We start from the raw sequence: 24354 nt of genomic DNA on the forward strand, positions 1-24354 counted from the left end.
ACTTTGGGTTTCCAAGTGGCAAGTTCGATTCCTGCCTGACTTTCCCCTCTTCCCTCAAGTTAAGCTCCAGAGGGAGCTTGTCTTTTCTATTCCTCACTGTATCCCCACTCCTTTCAGGGTGCCTGGCACATAACTGGAACTCAAGAAATATATATTCATCAACTGGATGGATGTCATGTCACACAACCTTCTGAAGTAAATGGCCCGGGCTTCCCTGGTGGTGTAGTGGTTAAGAATCCGCCTGCCAATGCAGGGGACACGGGTTCGAGCCCTGATCTGGGAAGATCCCACACGCCACGGAGCAACTAAGCCTGTGCGTCACAACTACTGAGCCTGTGCTCTAGAGCGCGCGTGCCACAACTACTGAGCCCATGCGCCACAACGACTGAAGCCCACGTGCCTAGAGCCCGTGCTCCGCAACAAGAGGAGCCACCGCAATGAGAAGCTCGCGCACCGCAACGAAGAGTAGCCCCCACTCCCGCAACTAGAAGAAGCCGGCATGCAGCAACGAAAACCTAATGCAGCCAAAAATAAATAAAGTAAATTGTCCAAGTCTGCTCCTCACCAGTTAGACCACGCCTTGAAGGGCTTCGATAGCCACGCCCCTCCCGTGTCCCGGGAAAGGAACCCAGCCTTGGCCCCGCCCCTGCCATGACGCAGACACACGTGACGGCGCGCCGGCGCGCGCTGTTTCCGGAAGTCACCCCCGCGGTCTCTGCCGCTGCTGCCTGCGCTGCTGGCAGTGGAACTTCGCGAGTGGAACGGCAGAGGCGGGCCGGACGGGGCCGGCGGCCTGGCCACTCTGCAAAATGGAGATAATCAGGAGCAGTGCGTGTCCGCCGTGCACCTCCCCGCGTACCCGCGGCCCCCTTCACCCGGCCTGCTAGGCCCGGAACACGGCCCGTCTGCTTGGCGGGGCCTGGGACAGAGGCAGCCCCTCAGGGGTTTGCTCCCCTTTTGCGCCTCTTGGGGGGCCTTATTCCTCTCTGGCCCATACACCCTTCGGGACCTTGTCGTCTTTCTTACCCGGGCACCCCCAGGGCCTTATCCCTCTCAGGCTCGTGCCCCCGCGGGGCTTATTTCCCCCCCCCCACCGTCTGTGCACCCCTCAGGGACCTGTCCTTCCGCCCTAGGAGACGTAGGAGTTCTCCGGGCCCTCCTTCCTTCCCAACCTAGTAGCCCGTGGGCAAGCAGCTAGGCCACCGGTTCTGAGCCTCTTCTCGGTTTCTCCGCAGATTTTAAGAGTAATCTCCACAAAGTGTACCAGGCCATAGAGGAGGCGGACTTCTTCGCCATCGATGGGGAGTTTTCAGGTATCCCTCGCTTGCAGGCTTGAGGCTGGCACCTTGCAGTGCATAGCCAAAACTCCTGCACCCCTACCCCCTGCTCCCTTGTCCCGGACTTCTGCCTGCTGGCCGCTCCTCCCTGTTTGTAGCCTTGGGCAAGTTGCATGGGTCTCCACGTTTCCTCAAACGTTTCGAAAGCACGGAAGAGGTGCGGTGGGTTTTGTGATTGGGTTTGTGGTTGTTGGACATCTCAGGGTTGCAGATAGAGATTAAGGTTTTGGTGCTGCTTAAAAATTGTTGGATGTGTGTGAGACAGCTTGGGAGTTCGGGTCAGGCTTTTTTGTGTGTGTGGTGAAATACACATAACATAAAATTTATCGTTTTAAAGTTCAGTGGCATTAAATACATTCACATTGCTGTGTATCCATCTCCAACCATCCATCTCCAGAACTTTTTCATCTTCAGAACTGAAACACTCTACCCATTGAACAATAATTCCCAACTCCTCTCTCCCCTCTGCCTCTGGCAACCACTGTTTCTGTCTCTATGAATTTGACTAGTTTAGACATTTCCTATAAGTGGAATCATACAATATTTGTCCTTTGTGACCGACTTTAGGGTCGGACTTTTACAGATAAATGAGGGTATTCCTTTAGGCATTAGTGGAAGTGTTCATTGCCTGCCTTGGCATGGGTGTGCATGTGTGTGTGATACTTTACTAACAGTTATAATTGCAGGGTTTTTTCTTTTTCTCTTTTTGGATCAAAGATATCCACTTTTGGTATAGATAACACTTCTGCTACAAGCTGAACATGTTTCTAAGACTTCAGCTCTTTCTAAAGGACTCCATGCTGTGGGTAATCTTTGGCTTTAATTAAGCGTGCAGTTTCTAGTTGGAGTCAGTTCCCTGGAAAGCTAAGAGTTTTCACCGCAAATAATTGTCTCTTGACCTTGAGTATACCTTTGTTGTGTAGATGTTACTCCAAACTGTTGATCAAGACTGTACTCTAACAGTAATGCACATCAGTATTTGTTGATGTCTGAGTATGCATTAATCTTTGAAAGCAGCAAAACTTAGTCATAGAGATTGTTTCCTTAAATCATGACTGTTTTGAACCCTAATTTTTTTTACTGACTTATAATTGACCAATTATATCAGTTTCAGGTGTACAACATAGTGTTTTGATATTTTTATACACTGTGAAATCACCATGCTAAGTCTAGTTACCATCTGTTAGCTACAAAGTTATTGTTGGCTCTATTATTGGCTATATTCCCTATGCTGTGACATTTATTTTATAAATGAAACTTTGTATCTCTTAAACCTCTTCACCTATTTGGCCTTTCCACCCACCCCCTCCCCTCTGGCAACCATTAGTTTACTCCCTGTATCAATGTCTTTGTTTTGTTTTGTTTGTTTGCTTTGTTTTTTAGATTTCACCAATAAGTGAAATCATATGGTATTTGTCTTTCTCTTTCTGATTTATTTCACTTAGCATAATACCTTCTAGGTCCATCCATGTTGCAGATGGCAAGGTTTTATTCTTTTTTTATGGCTGAGTAATATTTCTTTATATATATGTGTATATATATGTTTGTGTGTGTGTGTGTGTGTGTATATATATATGTGTGTGTATATGGCATCTTCATTATCCATTCATTTATCTTTGGACAATCAGGTTGCTTCTATGGCTTTGCTATTGTAAATAATGATGTAAATAATGATGTAGTGACATAGGGATGCATATATCTTTTCGAATTAGAATTATTGAAGAAAAAATTTTTGTTTTCTTATAAATATCCAGAAGTGGAATTGTTGGCTCATATGTTAGTTCTATTTTTAATATTTTGAGGAAGCTTTATACTGTTTTCTATAGTGGCTGCAGCAGTTGACCTTCCCACCAACAGTACACGATGGTTCCCTTTTCTCCACATCCTTGCCAACACTTGTTATTTCTTGTGTTTTTGAGAATAACCATTCTGACAGGTGTGAGGTGGCATCTCAAGATTGCTTTGGCTATTCGGGGTATTTTGTGGTTCCATACAAATTTTAGGATTATTTGTTCTAGTTCTGTGACAAATGCCATGGGTATTTTGATAGAGATTGCTTTGACTCTGTAGATTGCTTTGGGTAATATGGACATTTTTACAGTATTAATTCTTCTGATTCGTGAGCACAGTCTTTCCATTTATTCCCATTGTCTTCAATTTCTTGCACCAATGTCTTATAGTTCTCAGAGGTTCTACAGGTCTTTCACCTTCTTGGTTAAATTTATTCCTAGGTATTTTATTCTTTTTGATGCAATTGTAAATGGGATTGCTTTCTTAATTTCTGTTTTTCATAGTTTGTTATTAGTGTATAGAAATTTACAACAGATTTCTGTATATTAATTTTGTATCCTGCAACTTTACTGACTTCCTTTATTAGTTCTAATAGTTTTTTGGTGAGGTCTCTATAGTGTTTTCTATATTTGAAATCTATTTTAGACACTGAAACTGCCCATTATCAGATTGAAAGATTCACATCTCTAAATTCATTACTATAGGGTTTAGCTTGGTAGCCAGTGAAATTAATGCTAATTTTGAAAAAATGAAGAAAGGAGCACTTCGAATTAATTTTAATTCATAAAAATATGAAATTATAGCGCCATTGAATAGTCGACTGACATTTTTCCATTAGCATTTATTAACAAGTTAAAAACTTCTATTTCTTAAAATCTAGGAATCAGCGATGGACCCTCAGTCACCGCATTAACAAATGGTTTTGACACTCCGGAAGAAAGGTATCAGAAGCTTAAAAAGGTACGTGGATGTGCTAGAAAAAATTTTTTTTTCCCATGTTGGTCCTGCATATGTTGAATTATAGAGGAATATAATCATTAAACTTGTTCATTAATGTCTCAACCCCAGCTATAAAATGATATTTTAGTGGTATTTAAAACAACAGCAAAAATAATTGTTTGCTGGAAAACATTTTGGGGAAGGTTTAGTATTTTCAGTGTTAATTTGATTTACAGGAAATGTGATGTGGTTATTTTAATCATTTGGAAATAGGTTTACCATGATACTCCAGATGGTGGATAGGTGCCTAAGTTGGGAAAAACATTAAGAAATGTATGTAAATTAATAATGCGTCTGATACCTACTAGAGAATGGACTTGAGGATATGGGAGGGGGAAGGGTAATCTGTGACAAAGTGAGAGAGTGACATGGACGTATATACACTACCAAACATAAAATAGATAGCTAGTGGGAAGCAGCCGCATAGCACCAGGAGATCAGCTAGGTGCTTTGTGACCACCTAGAGGGGTGGGATAGGGAGGGTGGGGGGGAGGGAGACGCAAGAGGGAAGAGATATGGGAACATATGTATATGTATAACTGATTCACTTTGTTATAAAGCAGAAACTAACACACCATTGTAAAGCAATTATACTCCAATAAAGATGTAAAAAAAATAATGCGTCTGATAGATAATCTGTAATCTGTTCTAATTGGAAGTATTCTGCCAAAGTAATCAGAAAACCCACCTGATTGAGAATACTGTTGCTGACGTCGACTGTAGAGCACTGTTTTGACAGATATTTTATTTCCCTTTTCCAGCATTCCATGGACTTTTTGCTGTTTCAATTTGGCCTTTGCACTTTTAAGTATGACTACACAGACTCAAAGTAGGTTGTTTTAATAAGTGGTGGGAATTCTTTTGTCATGGCGTACTGTAACACTCTAAGTCTCCTTTTATCTTATTTTCCCCAGGTATATAACAAAGTCTTTTAACTTCTATGTTTTCCCGAAACCCTTCAATAGATCTTCACCAGATGTCAAATTTGTTTGTCAGGTTAGTAGTATAATTGAGTTTTTTTTCTGTTATGAATTGCTGATGAGGCAGTGTGGATATGTGGAATCAGAATTCTCTCTAAAATTTGGTTCTACCACTAACTTTGCACTTCGGGCAAATCATTTCACCTCTCTGACTTTCAGTTTTAGGGTTGTAAATTAATGACACTCCCATCTTCCCTTTTACCTGAGAATGAGTTAAGGAATGAGATGTAAGAGACAGGTAGATGGAAATGAGAACGTGAGCTTTATCATTAGTAAAGCTGAATCTGAGACCATGGCTTCGTAGTCTGACTCTTCTGGGGATTTTTTTTTTTTTTCGGTATGCGGGCCTCTCACTGTTGTGGCCTCTCCCATTGCGGAGCATAGGCTCCAGACGCACAGGCTCAGCGGCCATGGCTCACGGGCCCAGCCACTCCACGGCATGTGGGATCTTCCCAGACCGGGGCACGAACTCGTGTCCCCTGCATCGGCAGGCGGACTCTCAACCACTGCGCCACCAGGGAAGCCCCTCTTTTGGGGATTTTTAACGTCTTACCCCTGAATTGAACCTACAGATCAGGACCTTCAGGCTTCTTCCCACCCCATTCTCATTGCACCCATCTCCAAGGGTAGAGCTTTATTTTCTGGAAGAGGAGGGTATGTGTGTATCCTCTTTGAAAAGAGAAAGCCCAAAAGGGGCTAAGCTATATATGTTCAGTTTCTTTTCCCAAGCTCACCAATTAGGAAAGAGAGGGTAGATAAAGACCACTGTTTCCTCCTAAGGAGGAGAGGGCTGACTTTATGAGCCAAGGTAAGGACACAAGGAGGTTCCCCTTTAGAACACCCTGTTCGCAGTTGTAGCTGATCTAGTAGACACTCAGTGAATATCAGTTTCCCCTTTCTGCTCTTAATAATCTGATACAATGGATAAGGTGAATGTGAATAAGTGTATAGCGAATGGATATGTGATGAAAGCTGAATGTTGGCCTTTTCTCCCTTATGATCTTATGCTTGAGCTTCTCTCCCCATAGCAACATTAGTTCCTTTGAGTCTTCCCATCTTTCCCTTTTCCTGCATGTAAGTAGTAATGCAGTTAAGAAAGCCTGGAGGGTAGGCTTCTGAGTGACTGAGTCATGTCAGGTTCTTTCTGTAATAAGGCAGGATATAAACAAATGAAACTGAGCATTAATTGTGTATCTAGGGCTGAAGAGAAGGTAATTTTGGTCTTGTAAACCTGAATTTTTCTTAAATTAGCAAATAAACCATAGTTGATATTTCTTTACCCTGCAACCAGTTAACAGCTATTTACCAGTCACCTTAGTATAGGATACTTAATTAAACAGTATTTGTAGATTTTCACTGAGAGAAAAATAGGCTCAGTTGGGAAATTTGTGTGGATATAGTTTTCCAGCAGTACCAGGAAAAGACAGTTATTTAAAGTGGATTCCATGGCTTTAGCCAGGGGTTAATCAAACAATGCAGACAGTGGCAGTGAGACACCTTGGGGATGATGCTTTGTTCTAAAAGACCAACACAAACACAGTTATTCTAGGAAATGAATTGGAAACAGATCAAAAGAACCCTACCCATTGTACAAAGCCATTCTGGGGCTACACCTGGAACACTTTATGTAGTTATAGTAGCCAGCCACTCCTTAAAACAAAGAAAGACATCACAGACTTGAAGACAGGCCAGAGACTAATGTCTAAAATGGACAATGGGATAAAAATGGTGCAATTCTCTATTCTGGAAACGCAAAGGCAGAGAAGAGGTTTAGACTCAGTAAGTAAACTTGTGAATTGTATGGATATGGTAAATGGTAGTATCTTTGAATTTTTTTCTTTTGTCCTCCATCTAAGGTGGATTTTCCTTTAAAATTCTATGGTGACAGCAGAGTTGCATCTTACAAGGAACTTATTAGCTTCTGGAGTCAGTGAGTAGGGTGAAGATTGTGTCTGGTCAAAAATCAGTCTTGAAAAGCTCTTATTACCCTTAAAGCAGGGAGAATTTGGGGGCAAAATAACTTAATATGCTCTTTGAAAAATAAGCATCTGTATAATAGTGAGCTGCTCACACTGGGCGGGATATGGGGGAGTGAGCTGCCTGAGAGCCAGGCACACTCCTGGAGCACGTGCCTGTCCAGTGGGGCGACAGCAGAACTGCATGGCATTGGCATTGTCTTCACCTCCTCTTTTTCTTCTCTTCTCCTTCCTTTTTCTGACTGAACATCTATAGTTGAATTCATGGAAGAAAATACATACATGGTCGTGAAAAATCGAGACCCTGCTGCTGTCTATAGAGTAAAGAACGAGTTTCTTTTTTTTTTTTAATTATTTATTTATTTATTTATTTTTGCTGTGTTGGGTCTTCGTTTCTTGTGCGAGGGCTTTCTCTAGTTGTGGCAAGTGGGGGCCACTCCTCATCGCGGTGCGTGGGCCTCTCACTATCGCAGCCTCCCTTGTTGCGGAGCACAGGCTCCAGACGCACAGGCTCAGTAATTGTGGCTCACAGGGCCAGCTGCTCCTTGGCATGTGGGATCTTCCCAGACCAGGGCTCGAACCCGTGTGTCCTGCATTGGCAGGCGGATTCTCAACCACTGCGCCACCAGGGAAGCCCCCGAGTTTCTTTTTTTATCCCATCTTCCCCATGCCACTTCCTTCCCCATTTCACTCCTTTTATGTCCATATGTACATATACTCTTATGTCTACATATATATACATAATTTTAGCTTTTTTCTTTAATATACACAGGATCATAATATTCATATTTTATATAACTTGCATTTTCTGCTTAACACACTGTCTTCATATTTCATAGTATGGATATGTTATAATTTATTTAATTGGAGTTCAGAAGTTTTCCAGTGGTTACCTATTTTAAACAATGCTATAGTCAGTGTCTGTGTGCAGCATGTCTTGGTTATATGTAGGAATGTTTTTATAGGATAGATTTCCTAGAAGGGGAATTGCTGACTCATAGAGCTTATATATTTAACATTTTGACAGATGCATCAAATTGTCCTCCCAAGTAGCCGTGCTCATCTTTTGAATCCTGAAAATGGTACATTTAGGACAAACCAAAGATAGTGGTTAGTAAACCACAAATAGATTTTGTTGGTTCAAAGTGTTTTTTCTTTATTTTCTTTTATTTTTTTTTATACAGCAGGTTCTTATTAGTTATCTATTTTATACAAATTAGTGTATATATGTTAATCCCAATCTCCCAATTCATCCCACACCCTCCCCCCACCAACCCCTGGCCGCTTTCCCCCTTGGTGTCCATATGTTTGTTCTTTACGTCTGTCTCTATTTCTGCCTTGGAAACCGGTTCATCTGTACCATTTTTCTAGATGGGTTTTTTTCTTTACTGTGGTAAAAAATGCATAACCTAAAATTTACCAGTTTAAGAGGCTTTCAGTTCAGTGGCATAAAGTACATTTTTTTGGTGCAACTTAGAGGGTGTTATTTGAGTGGAAAGTAAATAGCTTCAAAAAGGGGATAGGTGAGTCTCTGACTCTGGATTTTTTTTTTTTTTTTTGCGGTATGCGGGCCTCTCACTGTTGTGGCCTCCCCCGTTGCGGAGCACAGGCTCCGGACGCGCAGGCTCCGGACACGCAGGCTCAGCGGCCACGGCTCACGGGCCCAGCTCACGGGCCCAGCCGCTCCGCGGCATATGGGATCCTCCCAGACCGGGGCACGAACCCGTATCCCCTGCATCGGCAGGCGGACTCCCAACCACTTGCGCCACCAGGGAGGCCCTGACTCTGGATTTTTAAACAAGGAAGTTAAGATGTTTTGGAGTCTAGTGACAGCAGGGACAAAAATGCCTTTCCATAATCCATCTTTTGGTGCCTCTGTCAGTGATGGAATATTAGGTGGGCAGAGTTACAAGAATACTCAGGCATGGTAGATAAAAAGGCTTGTGGCCCAAGTCAGAAGTCACTGGGTCTTGTTCAGAACAAGATAAAAAGGGAACATGTGGGCGGGGACTGGTTGCTTATTTGAAACCACAGGAAACCTGGACATGATAGAAAATGATGTGCCTATACCCACACGTGTGTGTGTGTGTGTGTGTGTGTGTGTGTGTGTGTGTGTGTGTGTGTATTTGGTAAGGTTGCCTTTTTATATCTCATCATATTTTCATCACTGGTAACCACTCATCATATTTGGGTAAAAAGTATATATATATATATATATAAGTATATACAGTATATGAAACCTTTTAACATAAGATTAAAAAGATAAGTAAGTGAAAAGTTGGAAGAAAAGAAAAATGAGGAAACGATTACTGTGTTACGATTAGAACACAGAATTTGTGTCAAAGAAATTCTCACCTTTTTGTCTCTGAGCTTCCTACCAGCCAAGAATAGGGGGAACACACAATCAATTCTGTGGCCCATAGGATTGAAATAGGCCAGAGCTCAGGAGAAGTTCAGCTTCCCTCAGACTAGAGACCTCAGAACATTTCCCCTTCTGTTATCATAAAGAAATCACTAATGTAGAAGACCTGTCTTCAGTGGCATCTCTAAAGAGAATATGGTAATGAGTTTACTGGAACTGGTACAGCGTCCCTCAGCCTAGACTGATGGTATAATGTCAGGTACAGGTCAGGAAGGTAGTTCTATGAGGGGTCAGATTAAAATGACTCAAGTGTGCTGCCCTCTAATGTTCTGACTTAAAACAAGAATAAAATTAGAGAAGCTACAATGATGTTTCCCACTCTTCAGTCAGTTGAGTAAGAACTTTGTGAAAATTTTCCCATTCTTGTGTAGTATTATTTAATTAATATTTTTACTAACATTTACTTATATATTTTGACTTACCCTAGGCTTGAGATATGTATTTAATAAGTCTTGTTACTGAGAATTTTTCTCTATTTTGATCTTGAATGTAAAGAACATCCAATTAAGAGCTTGGGACTTCCCTGGCAGTCCAATGGTTAAGACTCTGCACTTCCAAAGCAGGGGGCGTGGGTTCGATCCCTGGTCGGGGAAGTAAGATCCCACATGCCATACGGCGTGGCCAAAAAAAGAAAAAACAGATTTGGGGATTTCAGAATCTAAGTTGAAGTGAATATTGATACCTTATAACTTGCACATGTTTGCTACCTTAAACCTGAACCTGGGGTGAGATAATAGAAATACATTTAATTTTTATTTATAGTCTCCTGGTCAGTACAGCCACCAGGAGCTTCCTGCCGATTGGGAGAATATATGTTCACTAAGTAAAATTTTCTTAAATGTTGTGAAACAAAGGATATTTGTTTTATAAGCTATAAAGGAGAAGAGCCCAGATAGTTTAAGTGAATTAATGGATGATTTGGCAGCCGCGGAGTAGAAATGCCTCGTCCTCTAACCTTTGGCATGCTGCTTTCTTGCCTGGTTGCCTTTGTTTACTTGCCTGAGTTCTTTCTCTGCTTCTATTCATACACCTGCCATGAACATCACCGAAATGCATGTTCTGTTTACTCTTGTTTCAGAGCTCAAGCATTGACTTTCTAGCAAGCCAAGGATTTGATTTTAATAAAGTTTTTCGCAACGGTAAGACTACGTGTGACCTCTCTTTAGAGCTTGTAAATCTGGATTTGGTTGAGAATTATCTTTTTGTGCCTGTTGTCTGAGACAGGATCTCGGATTCCCAGTCCATCGTATGCAGCTGTAGAGTTTTTATTGTGCCCCTTTTTTAAGGCCTGGACTGAACAGGAGAGGAGCTGCTACTTCATTTAGCTCTAATGAGGCCTCTCAAGCTCCTGGTTTCACTGAGTGGAGCTTTTCTGTCGCTGGTGTGACTTGGTTTCCTGGCAGACCACCTGGGGGGGAATGCATCCCTGTTTTCTTTCAGTGGCACAAGTGCTACGATGTAGCATTTTAAAAAGCAGCCATATTCCAGTAATACAGAGATGGTCTTTGGAGGAAAAAAGTCTACATAGTCTGTACAATCCTGATGGCTAACTTGCTGGCATGATAGGCTGGCAAGCAGCCTGGAGGGAGGGACTACGTCCCTTCCTTATGCCTGGAGCAGAGCACGATTCCTCTTCCATATACCAGGGAGGTGACCGTTAAATACTTGATGAATGAACACCGGACGTTAGACCACACCAGAGTGGTTTTCCTTCCTCCATTCATTTATTTCCCGAAAATTACTAGGGAAAGCCTCTGGTTTTCTCAGCAGTATTAAGCACCTGCTGCTCTAAGGTCAATAGGTACTTTTCACTTAATTATTCTTGTAAATTGTATTCATTCCCATGGGGAATGTATTATTGAGTGAGGTAAGGAGATTTTTCTCAGGAAAGGTTCTAGAACATAGACGTCAGCTAAAGTCTCTTCCTTTAGCACCCATGTCATGGGGTTTTTTAAACTGCTTTAGTGGTGCTGCGGCTTCATGTCTAGTGATGATTTTGATTTTTGGAAATACTAAAAAAAATTTGGAATCCAAACTGCTTAACCTGGTGGGTGAACCAGCTGGGTAACACAATTTGGGTATAATAAAACAATTTATTTGCTTTGGCTCATACTTGACTGAAAACCATTATAAAACACAAGTTCCAAATGTAGTTAGAGCCCTATCATGGAACAGTTGCAGAAATCTTTTGAAGGAACTACTTTACCCAGACTCATATGAGTGTGTAATTTCCAGCCTGATGGTTTTATTTTCATAAAAGGAGAGAAATAGCTAAATTGGAGGATGCCTCACTCTCTAGTTTTGTAGTCAGACCTTGTCATATTTTAGTCACAGCTGCATCAGGGCTCCCAGGCCATCTGTTATTACCGAGACTCTAACCCCGTGCTGTTGCAGATGCTCTGTAATTCTGACCTAGACCTTCACTTCTCTTTCTTATCAAATCTTCCCACGCAGGGTTCGCAAATGCCAGGCCCTTTTCTCCTGGCAGTCTTCTTGGAAGTGCCTTTGACTTCCTTGTCTGAAATGGAACCAGGTGACTCCTCTTACCGTTCCCCCTGCAGCCCTCCCAAGCACAGGTGGTTTCAGCTCTGTCTCTGTGTCTGCAGCCGGGCAGTGGTAGGCATGCCACCTTCAATCCACTTGAGTTCCCTCTTCTCAGGAGCCACACTTCTTCCCAGGGCTGCGTCACCAGCTCTGCCATCCCTCTTTCTGCTGACTTCCTGGGCGTGTCCTTCACCAGCTGCCTTGACGTCGGCTCATCGTCTTTCTCTCCACTCCTACCTCTCTCCTTCTCCTGGGTGACTCCAGCATCCACAAGGACATCCAGCAAATGCTCTGTCTTGAGTGTTCCTTGGCCAGGCGGTCAGCAGTCCTCGCTTCTGCCTCCCCTTAGCCCTGCACTCCCTTGGTAGCATCATGGGTTTTATTAGCAATAACTGTGCCCATCTCCATCATTTCTCTTGTCTTTCTCTTCCACTTACTTGGGTACCTCATTTCAGCCATCAGTTGACCTCCATTGCTTTTTCACTGTCGGTTACCTTCCACTCTCCCGTCTTGACTTCTCTCCTTGTCCACCTGGTCCATCATTATCCTTTCTTCCTGCCCTTGGCTCCTCTTTCCCTCCATTGCCCTGGTCTAGCTAAGTCCCAGCCCTGGTTGGATCTTATCATCCACCTCCTCTATTTCTGAGCATCTGAATATTGCAGGAAAATGTGACACACCTGAGCTAATTTGTCACTTTAAATTCATGACCACAAGCTTCAAGAAAGGACTCAGTCGTGCTCAAAAATCCTACTTTTCTGACTTAGAAATTCCCTTTCCAACTTTGTACGATGTCAGTCCCACTCAGCTGATGACCATGCCTCTCAATGAAAATAGAAGCCATCAGGGAAGAGCCACTTCGTGTTCTCACCACCAGACCCACAGGTCTCCCCCGAGCCCGGGCTCAGCCTTTTCGTTTCTCTCCTTACAGAGAAGAGGAGTCCCTGCACCGGTCAGAGGCTAGTACCTGCCTCCTAGTCAGGCACTGGCTCTTCCAGTTTGCCCTTCTCTCTCCTGGATATTTTCCCGTCTCTGCTGATCAATTCCATCAACCTTTGTAAACATGCTTTGTGAAAGTGCAGAGCTTCTTAATCTAGGCCATGGGCCGCCTTCCTGCCATAGATAGAATTCAGAAGTCTATGAACTTGGGGAGGGCATTGTGGAATTCAAATCTATATTTTCTCTAACCTTGAACTGAATTTGTTTGTTCCTTCTGTTAGGAATGTAGGCAACAACCCAGCAGTGTTAGCAGTAGCTGGGAGATTGTCCTCAGTGAAATCCCAGGTATCTTCAAATGGCATTTCAGTTGTGACAGATATCTTGAATATTGTTTACCTTCATCAGTACTTTGAAATTATCATGGTTATGTCACCTGCCATTAGGTCTTGTTATTTAATGTGTTGACCAGGAAGCTGATTTCCTGTATTATTATATTATTATCCCATATTATTATATCACAGATTAAAAAAAGAATTTTGGTAACTTTCAATATAATTACCTTTCTTTACAATCTTCCATATTTTATTTTATGCATTTGAAAACATTATTCTGAGGAAGGGTCTGTAGATTTCACCCAACCACCAAAGGAGTTGGTGACCTGTGAAGATGAAGCAGGCCTGCAGGAACATCTCCGTCTTGAAATAACTCCAACCAAAGCAAAACCATCCCCCCCTCACTTGCTTCCACATCCCCTTTCCACTTCTGGCCTGTGATCGTCCCACTCAGAGCAAAGCATCTTGAATGAGATGTGTGTTCTCACTGTTCCTTCCTCTTCCCCTCTAGTTTTTTCTTCACCCACCCCCAGCTGGCCTGCCATCTGTACCCCTCCAAGGACACTGCTGGTCCCCCATGCCTGCCATGATCTCAGACCCCATAGATCCTTCTTTGTCCTCATCTCGCTCCACCTTTGGAGGAATTTGACCCAGTCGATTGCTCCCTCCTTCCCTAGACGCTGTCCTCTGGCTTTCAGACACTCGTTCTCCTGGTTTTCGTTGCACCTCCCTCTGGACTCCTCCGCGTCCTGATTGGCTCATTCTCGTCTCGCCAGCTTCTAAATATTACTTTCCCTAGTTGGTCTCATATATTCCATGGTTTTATTTATTTTTTATTATTAAATTCTTATTTCGAAATAATTTCAGACTTATATAAATGTTGCCAGAATACCGCAAAGAATTCCTGATACTTTCCCTCTGATTTCCCAGGTGTTAGCATTATAATGTTTGCTTTGTTGTCCTTTCTCTCATTATATATGTGTATATATAATTTTTTTCCTGAACCATGTTAGAGTAAGTTGCACCCATGATGCTCCTTTATTCCTAACTACTTCAGTGTGAATTTTCCTAAAAACAAGAGCATTCTCTTATATAGTACAGTAATCCAAATTCGGAAATTGACATTGCTACAGTACTGTTACCTCATTTGCAAACCTAATATAAGTTTTGCTACTTACAGCAAAAGAGGAAAAATAATTTCCCCTTGTCCAGATTCAATCCAGGATCACACGTTGCCTTTAAACTGTCATATCTCTTTGCTCTTTTAAAATCCAGAACAGTTTCTCAGTCTGTGATTTTAGTACCTTGACATTTTTGCCTAGTGGAGGCTAGTTATTTTGTAGCATGCCCCTCAATTTGGATTTTTTTGATGTTTCCTCAGACAAGTCCAAATGCATCTGTCCATCTCGGGCAGGGATACCGCAGATGTGAATGTCTGTGCTGCTCAGTGCATCATATCAGGAGGCATATGACATCAATTAGCCGCATTACTGACGATGATAACTTTTTTTTTGGTAGTATGTAAAGTATGAAGTACACTAATATTGTTGTGCAGCTGTTGATGTTTTTAATGTGGATCACTTTTTCACCAATTAATTTTAGCATCCATTGATAATTCTTGCTTGAAACAATTATTATTGCTGACGAGTGGTGATTTTCTAATTCCATCATTCTTTCTACAAAGTTTTTTAAGTGTCACATGGCTTTTAATGCCCCCCACATCCTGATGACACCTACATTTATATCTCAACACCTTTCTCTGGAGCTTTAGGCTTATATCTGCACCTCCTCATTTATATATACATCCCTAGATGATTTATTATATCCAGGAGGTAGCTTTTGATTTTCACCCCTTGGGCCCCAAGTCTATTCTTTGCCTAGTTTTCCCCACTTCAGTAAGTGGCCCTACTGTTGTCCCAACTGCTTAAACCTAATAGTTAGATGTCGTTTTTTATTTTGCCCTTCCCTTTCTCCCTCACCCACAGTATGTCAGCAAGTTCTAGCTCTCCTATCTCTAGAATCATTCTCTCCATCTCTGTAGATTAGGCCAAAGTCATAAACTATGACTTTCTGCCTATTTTATAAATAAAGCTTTACTGGGACACAGCCATACCCATTCATTTACCCATTGTGTGGCTGTTTTCATGTTACAAAGGTCAGAGTTAAGTAGTTGCAACAGAGATCTCCGTATGGCCCTCAAGCCTCAAACATCTACTGTTTGTCCCTTTAAGGAAAAGTCTGACCTCTGATCTAAGTGGTTGTCTCTGTCCTGGACATCCGCAGTGGACAGTTCCTTCCAGCTGAACTCCCTACTTCAACTCTCACAGGAGTCTAGATGATCTTTTAAAAACATGGAGCAGATAACGTGATTATCTTGCTTAAAACCTGATGATATCCCATTGCTCGTAGAATAAAGTAAATTCTTACCATGGCCTGTAAGGGCCTATGTAATCTTGCCCCATTCTCTCCAACCTGACATTACGCCATTCTCCTGCTTACACTTCCCTGCTGTTTCTGGAACAGTCCAAGCCTTTTCCATCCTCTGGGCATTTATGCTTGTTCCCTGCCTGAAATACTCTTCCCCCAGCTCCTTCATGTCTGATTCATTCTTACCCTGAGGTCCTCCCTCCTGGTCGCCTTCTCTGGTCATCCTAAGGTCATTCGCTTCACTACAGAGCAGGACAAGTCTACCTTGTTCACTGTTAGCTCACTAGTGCCTGATACAGTGCCTGGCACAGCGTAAGAACCAAATCACAGTTTGTTGAAAGGAGAATGAATGAACAAGCGAATGGAGTGAATGAATAGACAAACACATTTCAAAATCATTTGTTTTTTCCATTGATTTTTTTGAGCTGTAGTTAAATATGGTCTTTCCTGAGTCTTTTAGACTCCTTGGTTTGTTACAAAATTTTTATGATAAACGGTTACTTCTGCTAATGCATTGTTTAAAAATTCTGTTCAGGAATTCCATACTTAAACCAGGAAGAAGAGAGACAGTTAAGAGAGCAGTATGATGAAAAACGTTTACAGTCCAATGGTGCAGGCGCTTTGTCGTACACGTCTCCTAACACTTCAAAATGTCCCGTGATGATTCCTGAGGATCAGAAGAAGTTTATTGACCAAGTGGTGTAAGTTCCTAAACTGAAACCAAATGTGCGTTGAGTCGCGTGTCTTGGGGCAGGGCTGACGTCTGTATCTCAGGCTCGTGCTTCACATGCACAGTGCACACAGAGGTGTGGCGTTTGAGGGGCAGGATTTAACTGTGGTGTGTCTGAGTTTGTGTCCCAGCTGTCAACTTTAAATCGAGTTCTGTGTACTGTACTTAGACTTCCCAAGTGTCACCAGGCAAGAGACTATCTTGGCCAAGTGGTCAGACCTCCTGCGTGGACCACGGGCCTGACAGCCACCGTCCAGTCCCCGTGAAAGCAGAGGCCCATCCAGATATTTGCAACACAGCCATGTTTTTTTCTCTTGCAGTGAAGTTTCTGACAAGCAAACGTGCCCTCGGAGGAGCGTCTGGTTTTGCTCTGTTTAGCTGTCAGTATAACTGCTTTACTAGGAAAGTAAAAATGCAAATCACTTGTATTGCTGAATCCTGGAGAAGTTGTTGCGAACTCATTACTAACAGCAACAAATGCCAAAATAAAGTATTTTTCTTTAAACCTTACTGAACGAAAAAGTTATAACGTGATTTGGTAAAATTACAGTGTCGTATGTTCTTGTATTTGGATTGCTTTTGAGTATGATGATTCTCCTGGTTGACAACTTCATTCCTTAATGATGCTGATGGTCATGTTTTTATTCTAATTCCTCAGAGAGAAAATAGAAGATTTATTACAAAGTGAAGAAAACAAGAACTTGGATTTAGAGCCATGTACTGGGTCAGTTGCCCTGAATATTTTCACGTGTACTTTTTTTGGAAAGGTAGATGATTTCTGGCATGTGCTCCATTTGGTCACTTAAAAACACTTTCATAGGGCTTCCCTGGTGGCGCAGTGGTTGAGAGTCCGCCTGCCAATGCAGGGGATACGGGTTCGTGCCCCGGTCTGGGAGGATCCCACATGCCGTGGAGCGGCCAGGCCCGTGAGCCATGGCTGCTGAGCCTGCGCGTCCGGGGCCTGTGCTCCACTACGGGAGAGGCCACAACAGTGAGAGGCCCGCGTACCACAAAAAAAAAAAAAAAAAAAAAAACACTTTCATAAATAGTCTTTTTATTATAGGTATGTTCCCAATATTTTAGCACTAACTTTAGCATTAACAGAATTGGGACCATGGTATATAGAGACACTGAATGAATGCTTTGTTCTGTCCTGGAGGGGAGAAAACTGTTGTGCACCTTTGCTTTAAGCCATGCTCAAGAGTGGCATAATTATTGTAGCCTCGACTTGTGCTTCATACATAAAGGCTTCAGAAGAGCAGAATTTACTGTCAGGCTACTCCTGTCCTTTTAATGTCTCTCTGCAGTAAAAAACATCAGTGTTTCATAGAGTCAGTGACTGAAACAGCCTGCTTTCCTTCCTTTTACTTTGTGACTAGCTTCACAGAAGTGTTTTAATGCATCTGTCTACTTAAAACTCTTCATGCAGCCACAGGAAGTAATACTTTGGTTAGACAAGACCTTCTGCCTCTTCTATAAGGCAGTATAATAATAATAATAATAAAGAGCATTTCGATGAAGAAAAGTGGTGAGGAATCCTCCCACCTCAAACATCCTGTCTGCTCTTGTTTGCACATTACCTGTCGCTTCTAATGAAGTCTCCTTTAAAAATTACATATTTTTCCCAATTCGAAAAAGAATAAATACATGTATATGAATAACTCAATCACTTTACTGTACACCTGAAACCAACTCAGCATTGTTAATCAACTATACTCCAGTATGAAATAAAAAGTTAAAAAAAATTCAATCCATCTTTATTTTATCCATTATTATTATCATTATTATTTTTAATTTTATGTATTTTTGGCTGCATTGGGTCTTTGTTTCTGCACGTGGGCTTTCTCTAGTTGCGGTAAGCGGGGGCTACTCTTTGTTGCGGTGCGTGGGCTTCTCGTTGCGGAGCACGGGCTCTAGGAGCACGGGCTTCAGTAGTTGTGGTGTGCAGGCTCAGTAGTTGTGGCGCACGGCCTAGTTGCTCTGTGGCATGTGAGATCTTCCTGGATCAGGGATCGAACCCATGTCCCCTACACTGGCAAGCAGTTTCCCATCCACTGCGCCACCAGGGAAGTCCCCAATCCATCTTTAAAAAAAAAAAAAAAAATTAAATATCTTTCCCAACCAGTGCTTGGTCAGTTTGAATTTTCCTTTACTGAGCCAAAATTAATACCTTTTCATTTGTTTTTATAGGTTCCAAAGAAAACTAATTTATCAGACTTTGAGCTGGAAGTAAGTGTTTATATTATACACGAGAGCTCTGTGAGGGACCCAGGATTTAAAAACTAAATGTAATTTTTTAGCTCTTATGTCATTTTTGATATTCTACAGTTCTTGGTGATTTGACCATACCGTGTTCTTGGGCAGTGCTTTATTTTGTTATTATTTTCCCCTAATTTGTTAAGTTGAATACCCACTTAATTTATTTCCTTGTTATTCCTTCTTAGTAGATGTTGTAAAGCCTTTACAGTTTTCTTTTAACTATCACTTTGGCATGTCCATTAACTTCTGGATGTGTAGTGTTTTTGTTCTTTGAAGGTATCAATATATGGTAAAGATTTGGTTTTAAGACCTGGGAAATACTCAGGTGAATGCTTTTTCTAAAACAGGGGTTAGGCCATGGGTAGGTTTCAGGAGGCTTATGAATCCCCTGAAACAATATCCAAAATTGTGTGTGTGTATTTTTCTGGAGGTGTTTCTATTGGTTTAATTATATTTTCAAGTGGATCTCTAACTCAAAAATTGAGTATCAGGATTAGACAGATGAATGTTTGCACTTGACTTTGTTCAGAGTTCTTGTTCTTTCATTAGAGTCTGCCAGTGGCATGTATACTGGGAATTTACTTTGACCAAAACAGGAAAAGGGCCATTGTTGTTTGACCAGGCTCCTTTCTTCTCACGTTATCCTTGCCACGTACTCCACCCGAGTTCCAGATTCCTCTCCTGGGCAGATGAAACTACTGTGCCAGATTACAGCAGTTACTCATCTCAGATCTCCCCTGTGCATGCCCCAGATCATCCAAAGAGACCTTCAGAATTTTACCTAGGAAGTAAACATTGTGATATTTAGAAGCAAGATTTGACAGTGTAGTAATGAGATGACTGTATTACGGGATGCCTGACATTTCAGAAGATGCCTAAGTCCTAAAAATATTAATTTGAAATCAGTTACATTCCTGTTTTAAGAGGAGAGAGAGGGAAACATTTCGCAGCTGAAATTACTCTAAAGTCTTCCTAGTAGTGGTATTTATTTCATACTTAATAAAACTTAAGTAATGAAATTATAGCTATGTCCTTGTTTTTAAAATACTTAGGGTTTTAGCTGTTGTCTCATCTACTGATGTCATGTTTTCTTTCTTTTCTGTAGGTATCCCAAAGGCATTCATGTTGAGACTTTAGAAACTGAAAAGGTAACCTCAAGAATTATCCAGGGCCAACAGCAAATGCATGAAACCCATGCAACAATATGCAAATGCAAAATGCAATCAAATCGAGCAGTTGAAAGTCAGAGTTTACTCCTTGGCTCTGCTACATATGAACTGGGTGACACTGGGCAAGTCATTTCCCCTCTGCCAGCCTCGTTTTCCTCATTTGTGCATTGGGCATGAGCATGGTAATAAGCTGTACCTATCTCACAGCTTTTTAAAAAATAGTGATCAAGTGGGTAGATGGAAGTGAACATGCTTTGTAAACTTGAAAGTATGCAAATGTTAGTACATGTTTTTAATCATCACGGAAAGCTGATTTACATGGTATCCATGTAATAATTGCTTCCTGTTATGTGGGCCAGTAAAATTAAATTTTAGAATCTGGGGCATAAACATAACTATCATCATGTACTCCCAGGGTGCAGTGATACAACCGTGATGGGTAAAGGTGGGCTGATGGTGAGCTAATGGTGGGTTCCTTCTACAGAATTTTAGAATTTAGTTCTTGTTGTTAAGTCAGATGTCTAATTAAATAAGAGATTAAGTAAATTAAGTCTTGCTAGAAGAAAAATCTCAAACTTTGACGCAGGACGTTTTGTAGTATATTTGATTGATACAAAATGCAGTATGTGAGAAAGAAGGTGCTAGTTATCTGACAAGTTACCAGAAAATCCAGGATTTTTTTTCTTTTTTTTCCTTTTTTTTGGCCATACCACACGGCTTGTGGGATTTTAGTTCCCTGACCAGGGATTGAATCCAGGCCCTTGGCAGTGAGAGCCTGGAAGCCTAACCACTGGACCACCAGGGAATTCCCCAGGATTTTTTTCTTATGTTAATGAAATGTAGAAATTTTTTTATTGAGGTGCGGTTAACTTACAGTATTACAGTTTCAGGTGTACAACATAGTGATTCAACATTTTTATAGATAATATAGAAATTATTTTAAAACCAACTATTTAGAAATTCATGTTCAAATGCAGCATCTTAGTGTTTATTATGGAGTGTCTTATTCTCACAGTCTGTTGATATTTATAATTGTCTTTTGGGGTGGTTAATAAACCATGGGAAAATGTCATGGAAACACGGAGGTGGAATTTTGGTTTGTAAAGCATCAACTCAACTTTCGGTGGCATTTCAAAATACTTTCAGTGTGTTTAGCTCATGAAGGACTGTGCAGTGAGAAAAATTGTAACTTCTACTGGTAGCAGAATCTGAATTTTGGGGGGTAGGGGTCAGGTAGCTTCCAGAAAATTGTATATCTGCTTTATGTCTTTTAGAAAGAGCGCTATATTGTTATCAGCAAAGTAGATGAAGAAGAACGTAAAAGAAGAGAGCAGCAGAAACACGCTAAGGAACAGGTGATTGGATTATGTTCATTTCCTCTGGGTGAGAAATGGCTTCAGAGTTGTAGATCCTGTGATAGATTAAATTTAATGAATATTTTTCTACTAGAGAAGAATCGAATTGGTAGCAAAACCTGGAAGAGAATGAGGGGAACCTAAGGTTAAGTAATTAGATGCAGCCAACAAAGTGAGGCTGGCATCATGGTTGACCAGTCTTCACTTCCATGAAGCAGTCTTGGAGAAGGAATTAGTGGTTATCATTCAGATTGTGTGTCACTGAGCTTCACAGCCCATTAACTAATCTTGCTGTGTCTAACTTCAGGCACAGTTACTAGTTTTCCTAAAACAAGGTTTAGATGATACGATTCGACAGATTAGGATGCACGGTCATATTTGCATCGTTGGAACCTTGCCCTGGTTGTCCTCAGGAGAATGGATTCGAGTAAGTCTGGAGGCAGGGAGACCGGTTCAGCTGCGGAGTAACCAGCTAAGAGATGTCAGTGCCCTGGAACAGGAAAGTTAGTAGCAATTTAGGTGGAATCTGGCCATCTTTAGAAGGTAGCGTCAGTGGAATTTGTGATTGGATGTGGGTAGTGAAAGAGGAAGGCAGAAGAAAGAAGATGCTCAAGCCAGAAAGTTGAGCAGCTGGGTAGGCTGACATCTGTCCACTTAGACGGGGTGGTGGAGTGGTGTTGGTGGGGGGGCGCAGGTGGAGGAGGCCAGGAGTGGGTTTGGGTGAGGGTGGACGTCCAGCTCACCCATGCATGAAGCAGGACCACGTCAGACTAATGCAACTAGGAAAGACACAGCAAGCCTCTGTTAGATTTAGACAGTTTATGACTTAGAGAAGGTGACAGCTGCACGTGGTGCTTGTCCCACAAACCAGAAAGGCAACACTGAAACAAAAGGGGCCAGGTGACTGCAGAGTGAGCTGTGGATGCCCCATTGCCGAGCAGCCAACTCTAGACTGCGTCTAAGTGCTTTCGTACTCTGTAGCTCTATTCTGAAAAGGCGGTGGGGCAGGAAGACCCAGGCCTCATCAGAACCTGGGCAGCAGTGAGAAACTGTCTCATGACAGCCTCCCAGGCGAGAGGGAGGTGGCCTCCCATCCTCTCCTGCGGTGTTCCACCCAGATGCACATTAGTTATATCTCAAGCCTTTGCCTGCGTGGACTATTTGGATATGTGCAAGGTCACCAGGACACCGTGGCAGGGCTGTCCCCCTACAGTGGAAAAGGTGTTACATTCTGCTTTGGAGCAGATGAGGTTTTCGATGTTTTGGGGGCATCTGAGCATCGGTGTCCTGTCGGCAGATTGTCGTGCTGGAGTGCAGGAGAGGGGTGAGGGCTGGGGTTGGTTGTCGTTGGCAGAGACTGGGACAGGATGAGAGCACCTATTGCATGCATGAGGAAGAAGCAGAGGGCCCAGGGTCGGATCCTGAGGTCCCCCAGCATCTGAGTGATGGGCAGACGTGCAGACATGTGCCTGAGGTTATTGTGACATAGCAGCCAAGGGCAAGAGTGTTTGAAGAAGGGGATGTTGACAGGGTCTGATGCTCTCGAGAGGTAGAATGAGGACTGAGACATGGCCACTGGGTTTAGCCTTGGGAGTAGGTTTTTTTCTTCCATTTTAAAGAATATTCTTTAAAAGTTAAAAAAATTTTAATTCTGGTAAAATGTATAACATAAACTTTACCATCTTAACCATTTTAAACTGTACAGTTTTGTACTGTAAAATATATTCACACTGTTGTGCATCCGTCACCGCCATCCATCTCCAGAACTCCTTTCATCCTGCAAAACTGAAACTCTGTACCCATTAAACAATAACTTCCCATTCCCCCATCCCCCAGCCTCTGGTAACCACCATTCTACTTTCTGTCTCTGTCAGTTTGTCTGCTCTAGGTGCCTCATGTAAGTGGAATCGTACAGTATTTGTCTTTCTGTTACTGGCTTAGTTCACTTAGCATAATGTCATTTAGGTTCATCTGTATTGTAGTATGTGACAGAATTTCCATTCTTTTTAAAGGCTGAATAATATCGTATGTACCACATTTTGTTTATCTGTTTATCTGCTGATGGACACTTGTATTGCTTCTACCTTTTGGTTCTTGTGAATAACGCTGCTCTGCACATGGGTGTACAAGTATCTCTTTGAGTCCTCGCAGTTCTTTGGGGCACACACCCAGGAGTGGGATTGCTGGCTTGTATGGTAGCTCTGTTTCTAATTTTTTGAGGACCAGCCACACTTTTCCACAGTGGCTGCACCACTTTACATTCCCACCAACAGGGCACAAGGGTTCCAATTCCTCCACATCCCTGCCAACGCTTGTTAGACTTGAGAGTAGTTTAAAGAGGTGAGCAACTTCAGCGAGGGTGAAGCGGGGGAGCAGGGGGCTTGCGGGTCTCTGGGAGTTGAACTGGACCTAGTGAGTGGAGAGGAGTCTTTAAGGACTTTAGCTGTGAAGAGACAAGAAGGAGAGTGGTTGCGTGGAGCTCAGATTAAAGGAAGGGGTTTCAAGATAGGAGAGAAATTGAGCCCATTTAAGTGCATTGGGAATAAAACGGGAGAGGAGAAACTGAATGGGGATGAGTCTCAGTGCTGTGCTATAAAAATGCATTTGACCAGGAAAAAGAGTCTGAGCATTCTTGATTTGACAGTCAGCTGCTGGGTGGGTCACCTCAGAATTGAATTCAGTATTGAGTTTGGCCAGCAGGTGGCAGCTTTTAAAAGTTTGTATTTCTAAGGCAACTTGAGAGACTAGGAAATTTCAACAGTTGATGGGAAGTGATGGGTAAACCCTAGCACTGTTATTTTAGTAACTAATGAATAATTTGCCACTTTGCTCATTTTAAAACAGAAGAAAGGTATGTACATAGGTCATTTCAGATGCAGTTGTTTGGGGTGATAGACTCAAAGCGTGTGAAACTAAAGCTATCTAACTCCATATAAAACTTCAGTCTTTTTTTTTTTTTTTGCCTAGATTTTAACCCGTTCAAATAAGCAATATGTATACGTCAATAGTGTTTTTTTTATTTTGTTTTTAAATTAGGAAGAACTGAATGATGCTGTGGGGTTTTCTAGAGTCATTCATGCCATTGCTAATTCGGTAA

The 24354-nt window shown here is 42.1% G+C and overlaps 1 protein-coding gene across 4 annotated transcripts in view; it reads left to right on the forward strand.

The window, feature by feature from the left end:
- The first annotated feature begins 693 nt into the window (after window positions 1–693).
- PARN (poly(A)-specific ribonuclease) overlaps window positions 694–24354 on the forward strand; it is a 160699-nt gene continuing 137038 nt past the window's right edge. For all 4 annotated transcript variants that reach the window (XM_060078713.1, XM_060078714.1, XM_060078717.1 and 1 more), the window contains exons 1-12: window positions 694–828; window positions 1236–1313; window positions 4009–4088; window positions 4889–4956; window positions 5042–5123; window positions 10584–10644; window positions 16280–16445; window positions 17133–17198; window positions 18665–18703; window positions 19839–19881; window positions 21177–21257; window positions 24294–24350. In XM_060078713.1, coding sequence (XP_059934696.1) covers window positions 810–828; window positions 1236–1313; window positions 4009–4088; window positions 4889–4956; window positions 5042–5123; window positions 10584–10644; window positions 16280–16445; window positions 17133–17198; window positions 18665–18703; window positions 19839–19881; window positions 21177–21257; window positions 24294–24350 — 840 coding nt within the window. In that variant the 5' untranslated portion in view covers window positions 694–809. The remainder of the gene's footprint in view (window positions 829–1235; window positions 1314–4008; window positions 4089–4888; window positions 4957–5041; window positions 5124–10583; window positions 10645–16279; window positions 16446–17132; window positions 17199–18664; window positions 18704–19838; window positions 19882–21176; window positions 21258–24293; window positions 24351–24354) is intronic.

Source organism: Mesoplodon densirostris, chromosome 16, assembly GCF_025265405.1.
Source record: "Mesoplodon densirostris isolate mMesDen1 chromosome 16, mMesDen1 primary haplotype, whole genome shotgun sequence".
NCBI lineage: Eukaryota > Metazoa > Chordata > Mammalia > Artiodactyla > Ziphiidae > Mesoplodon > Mesoplodon densirostris.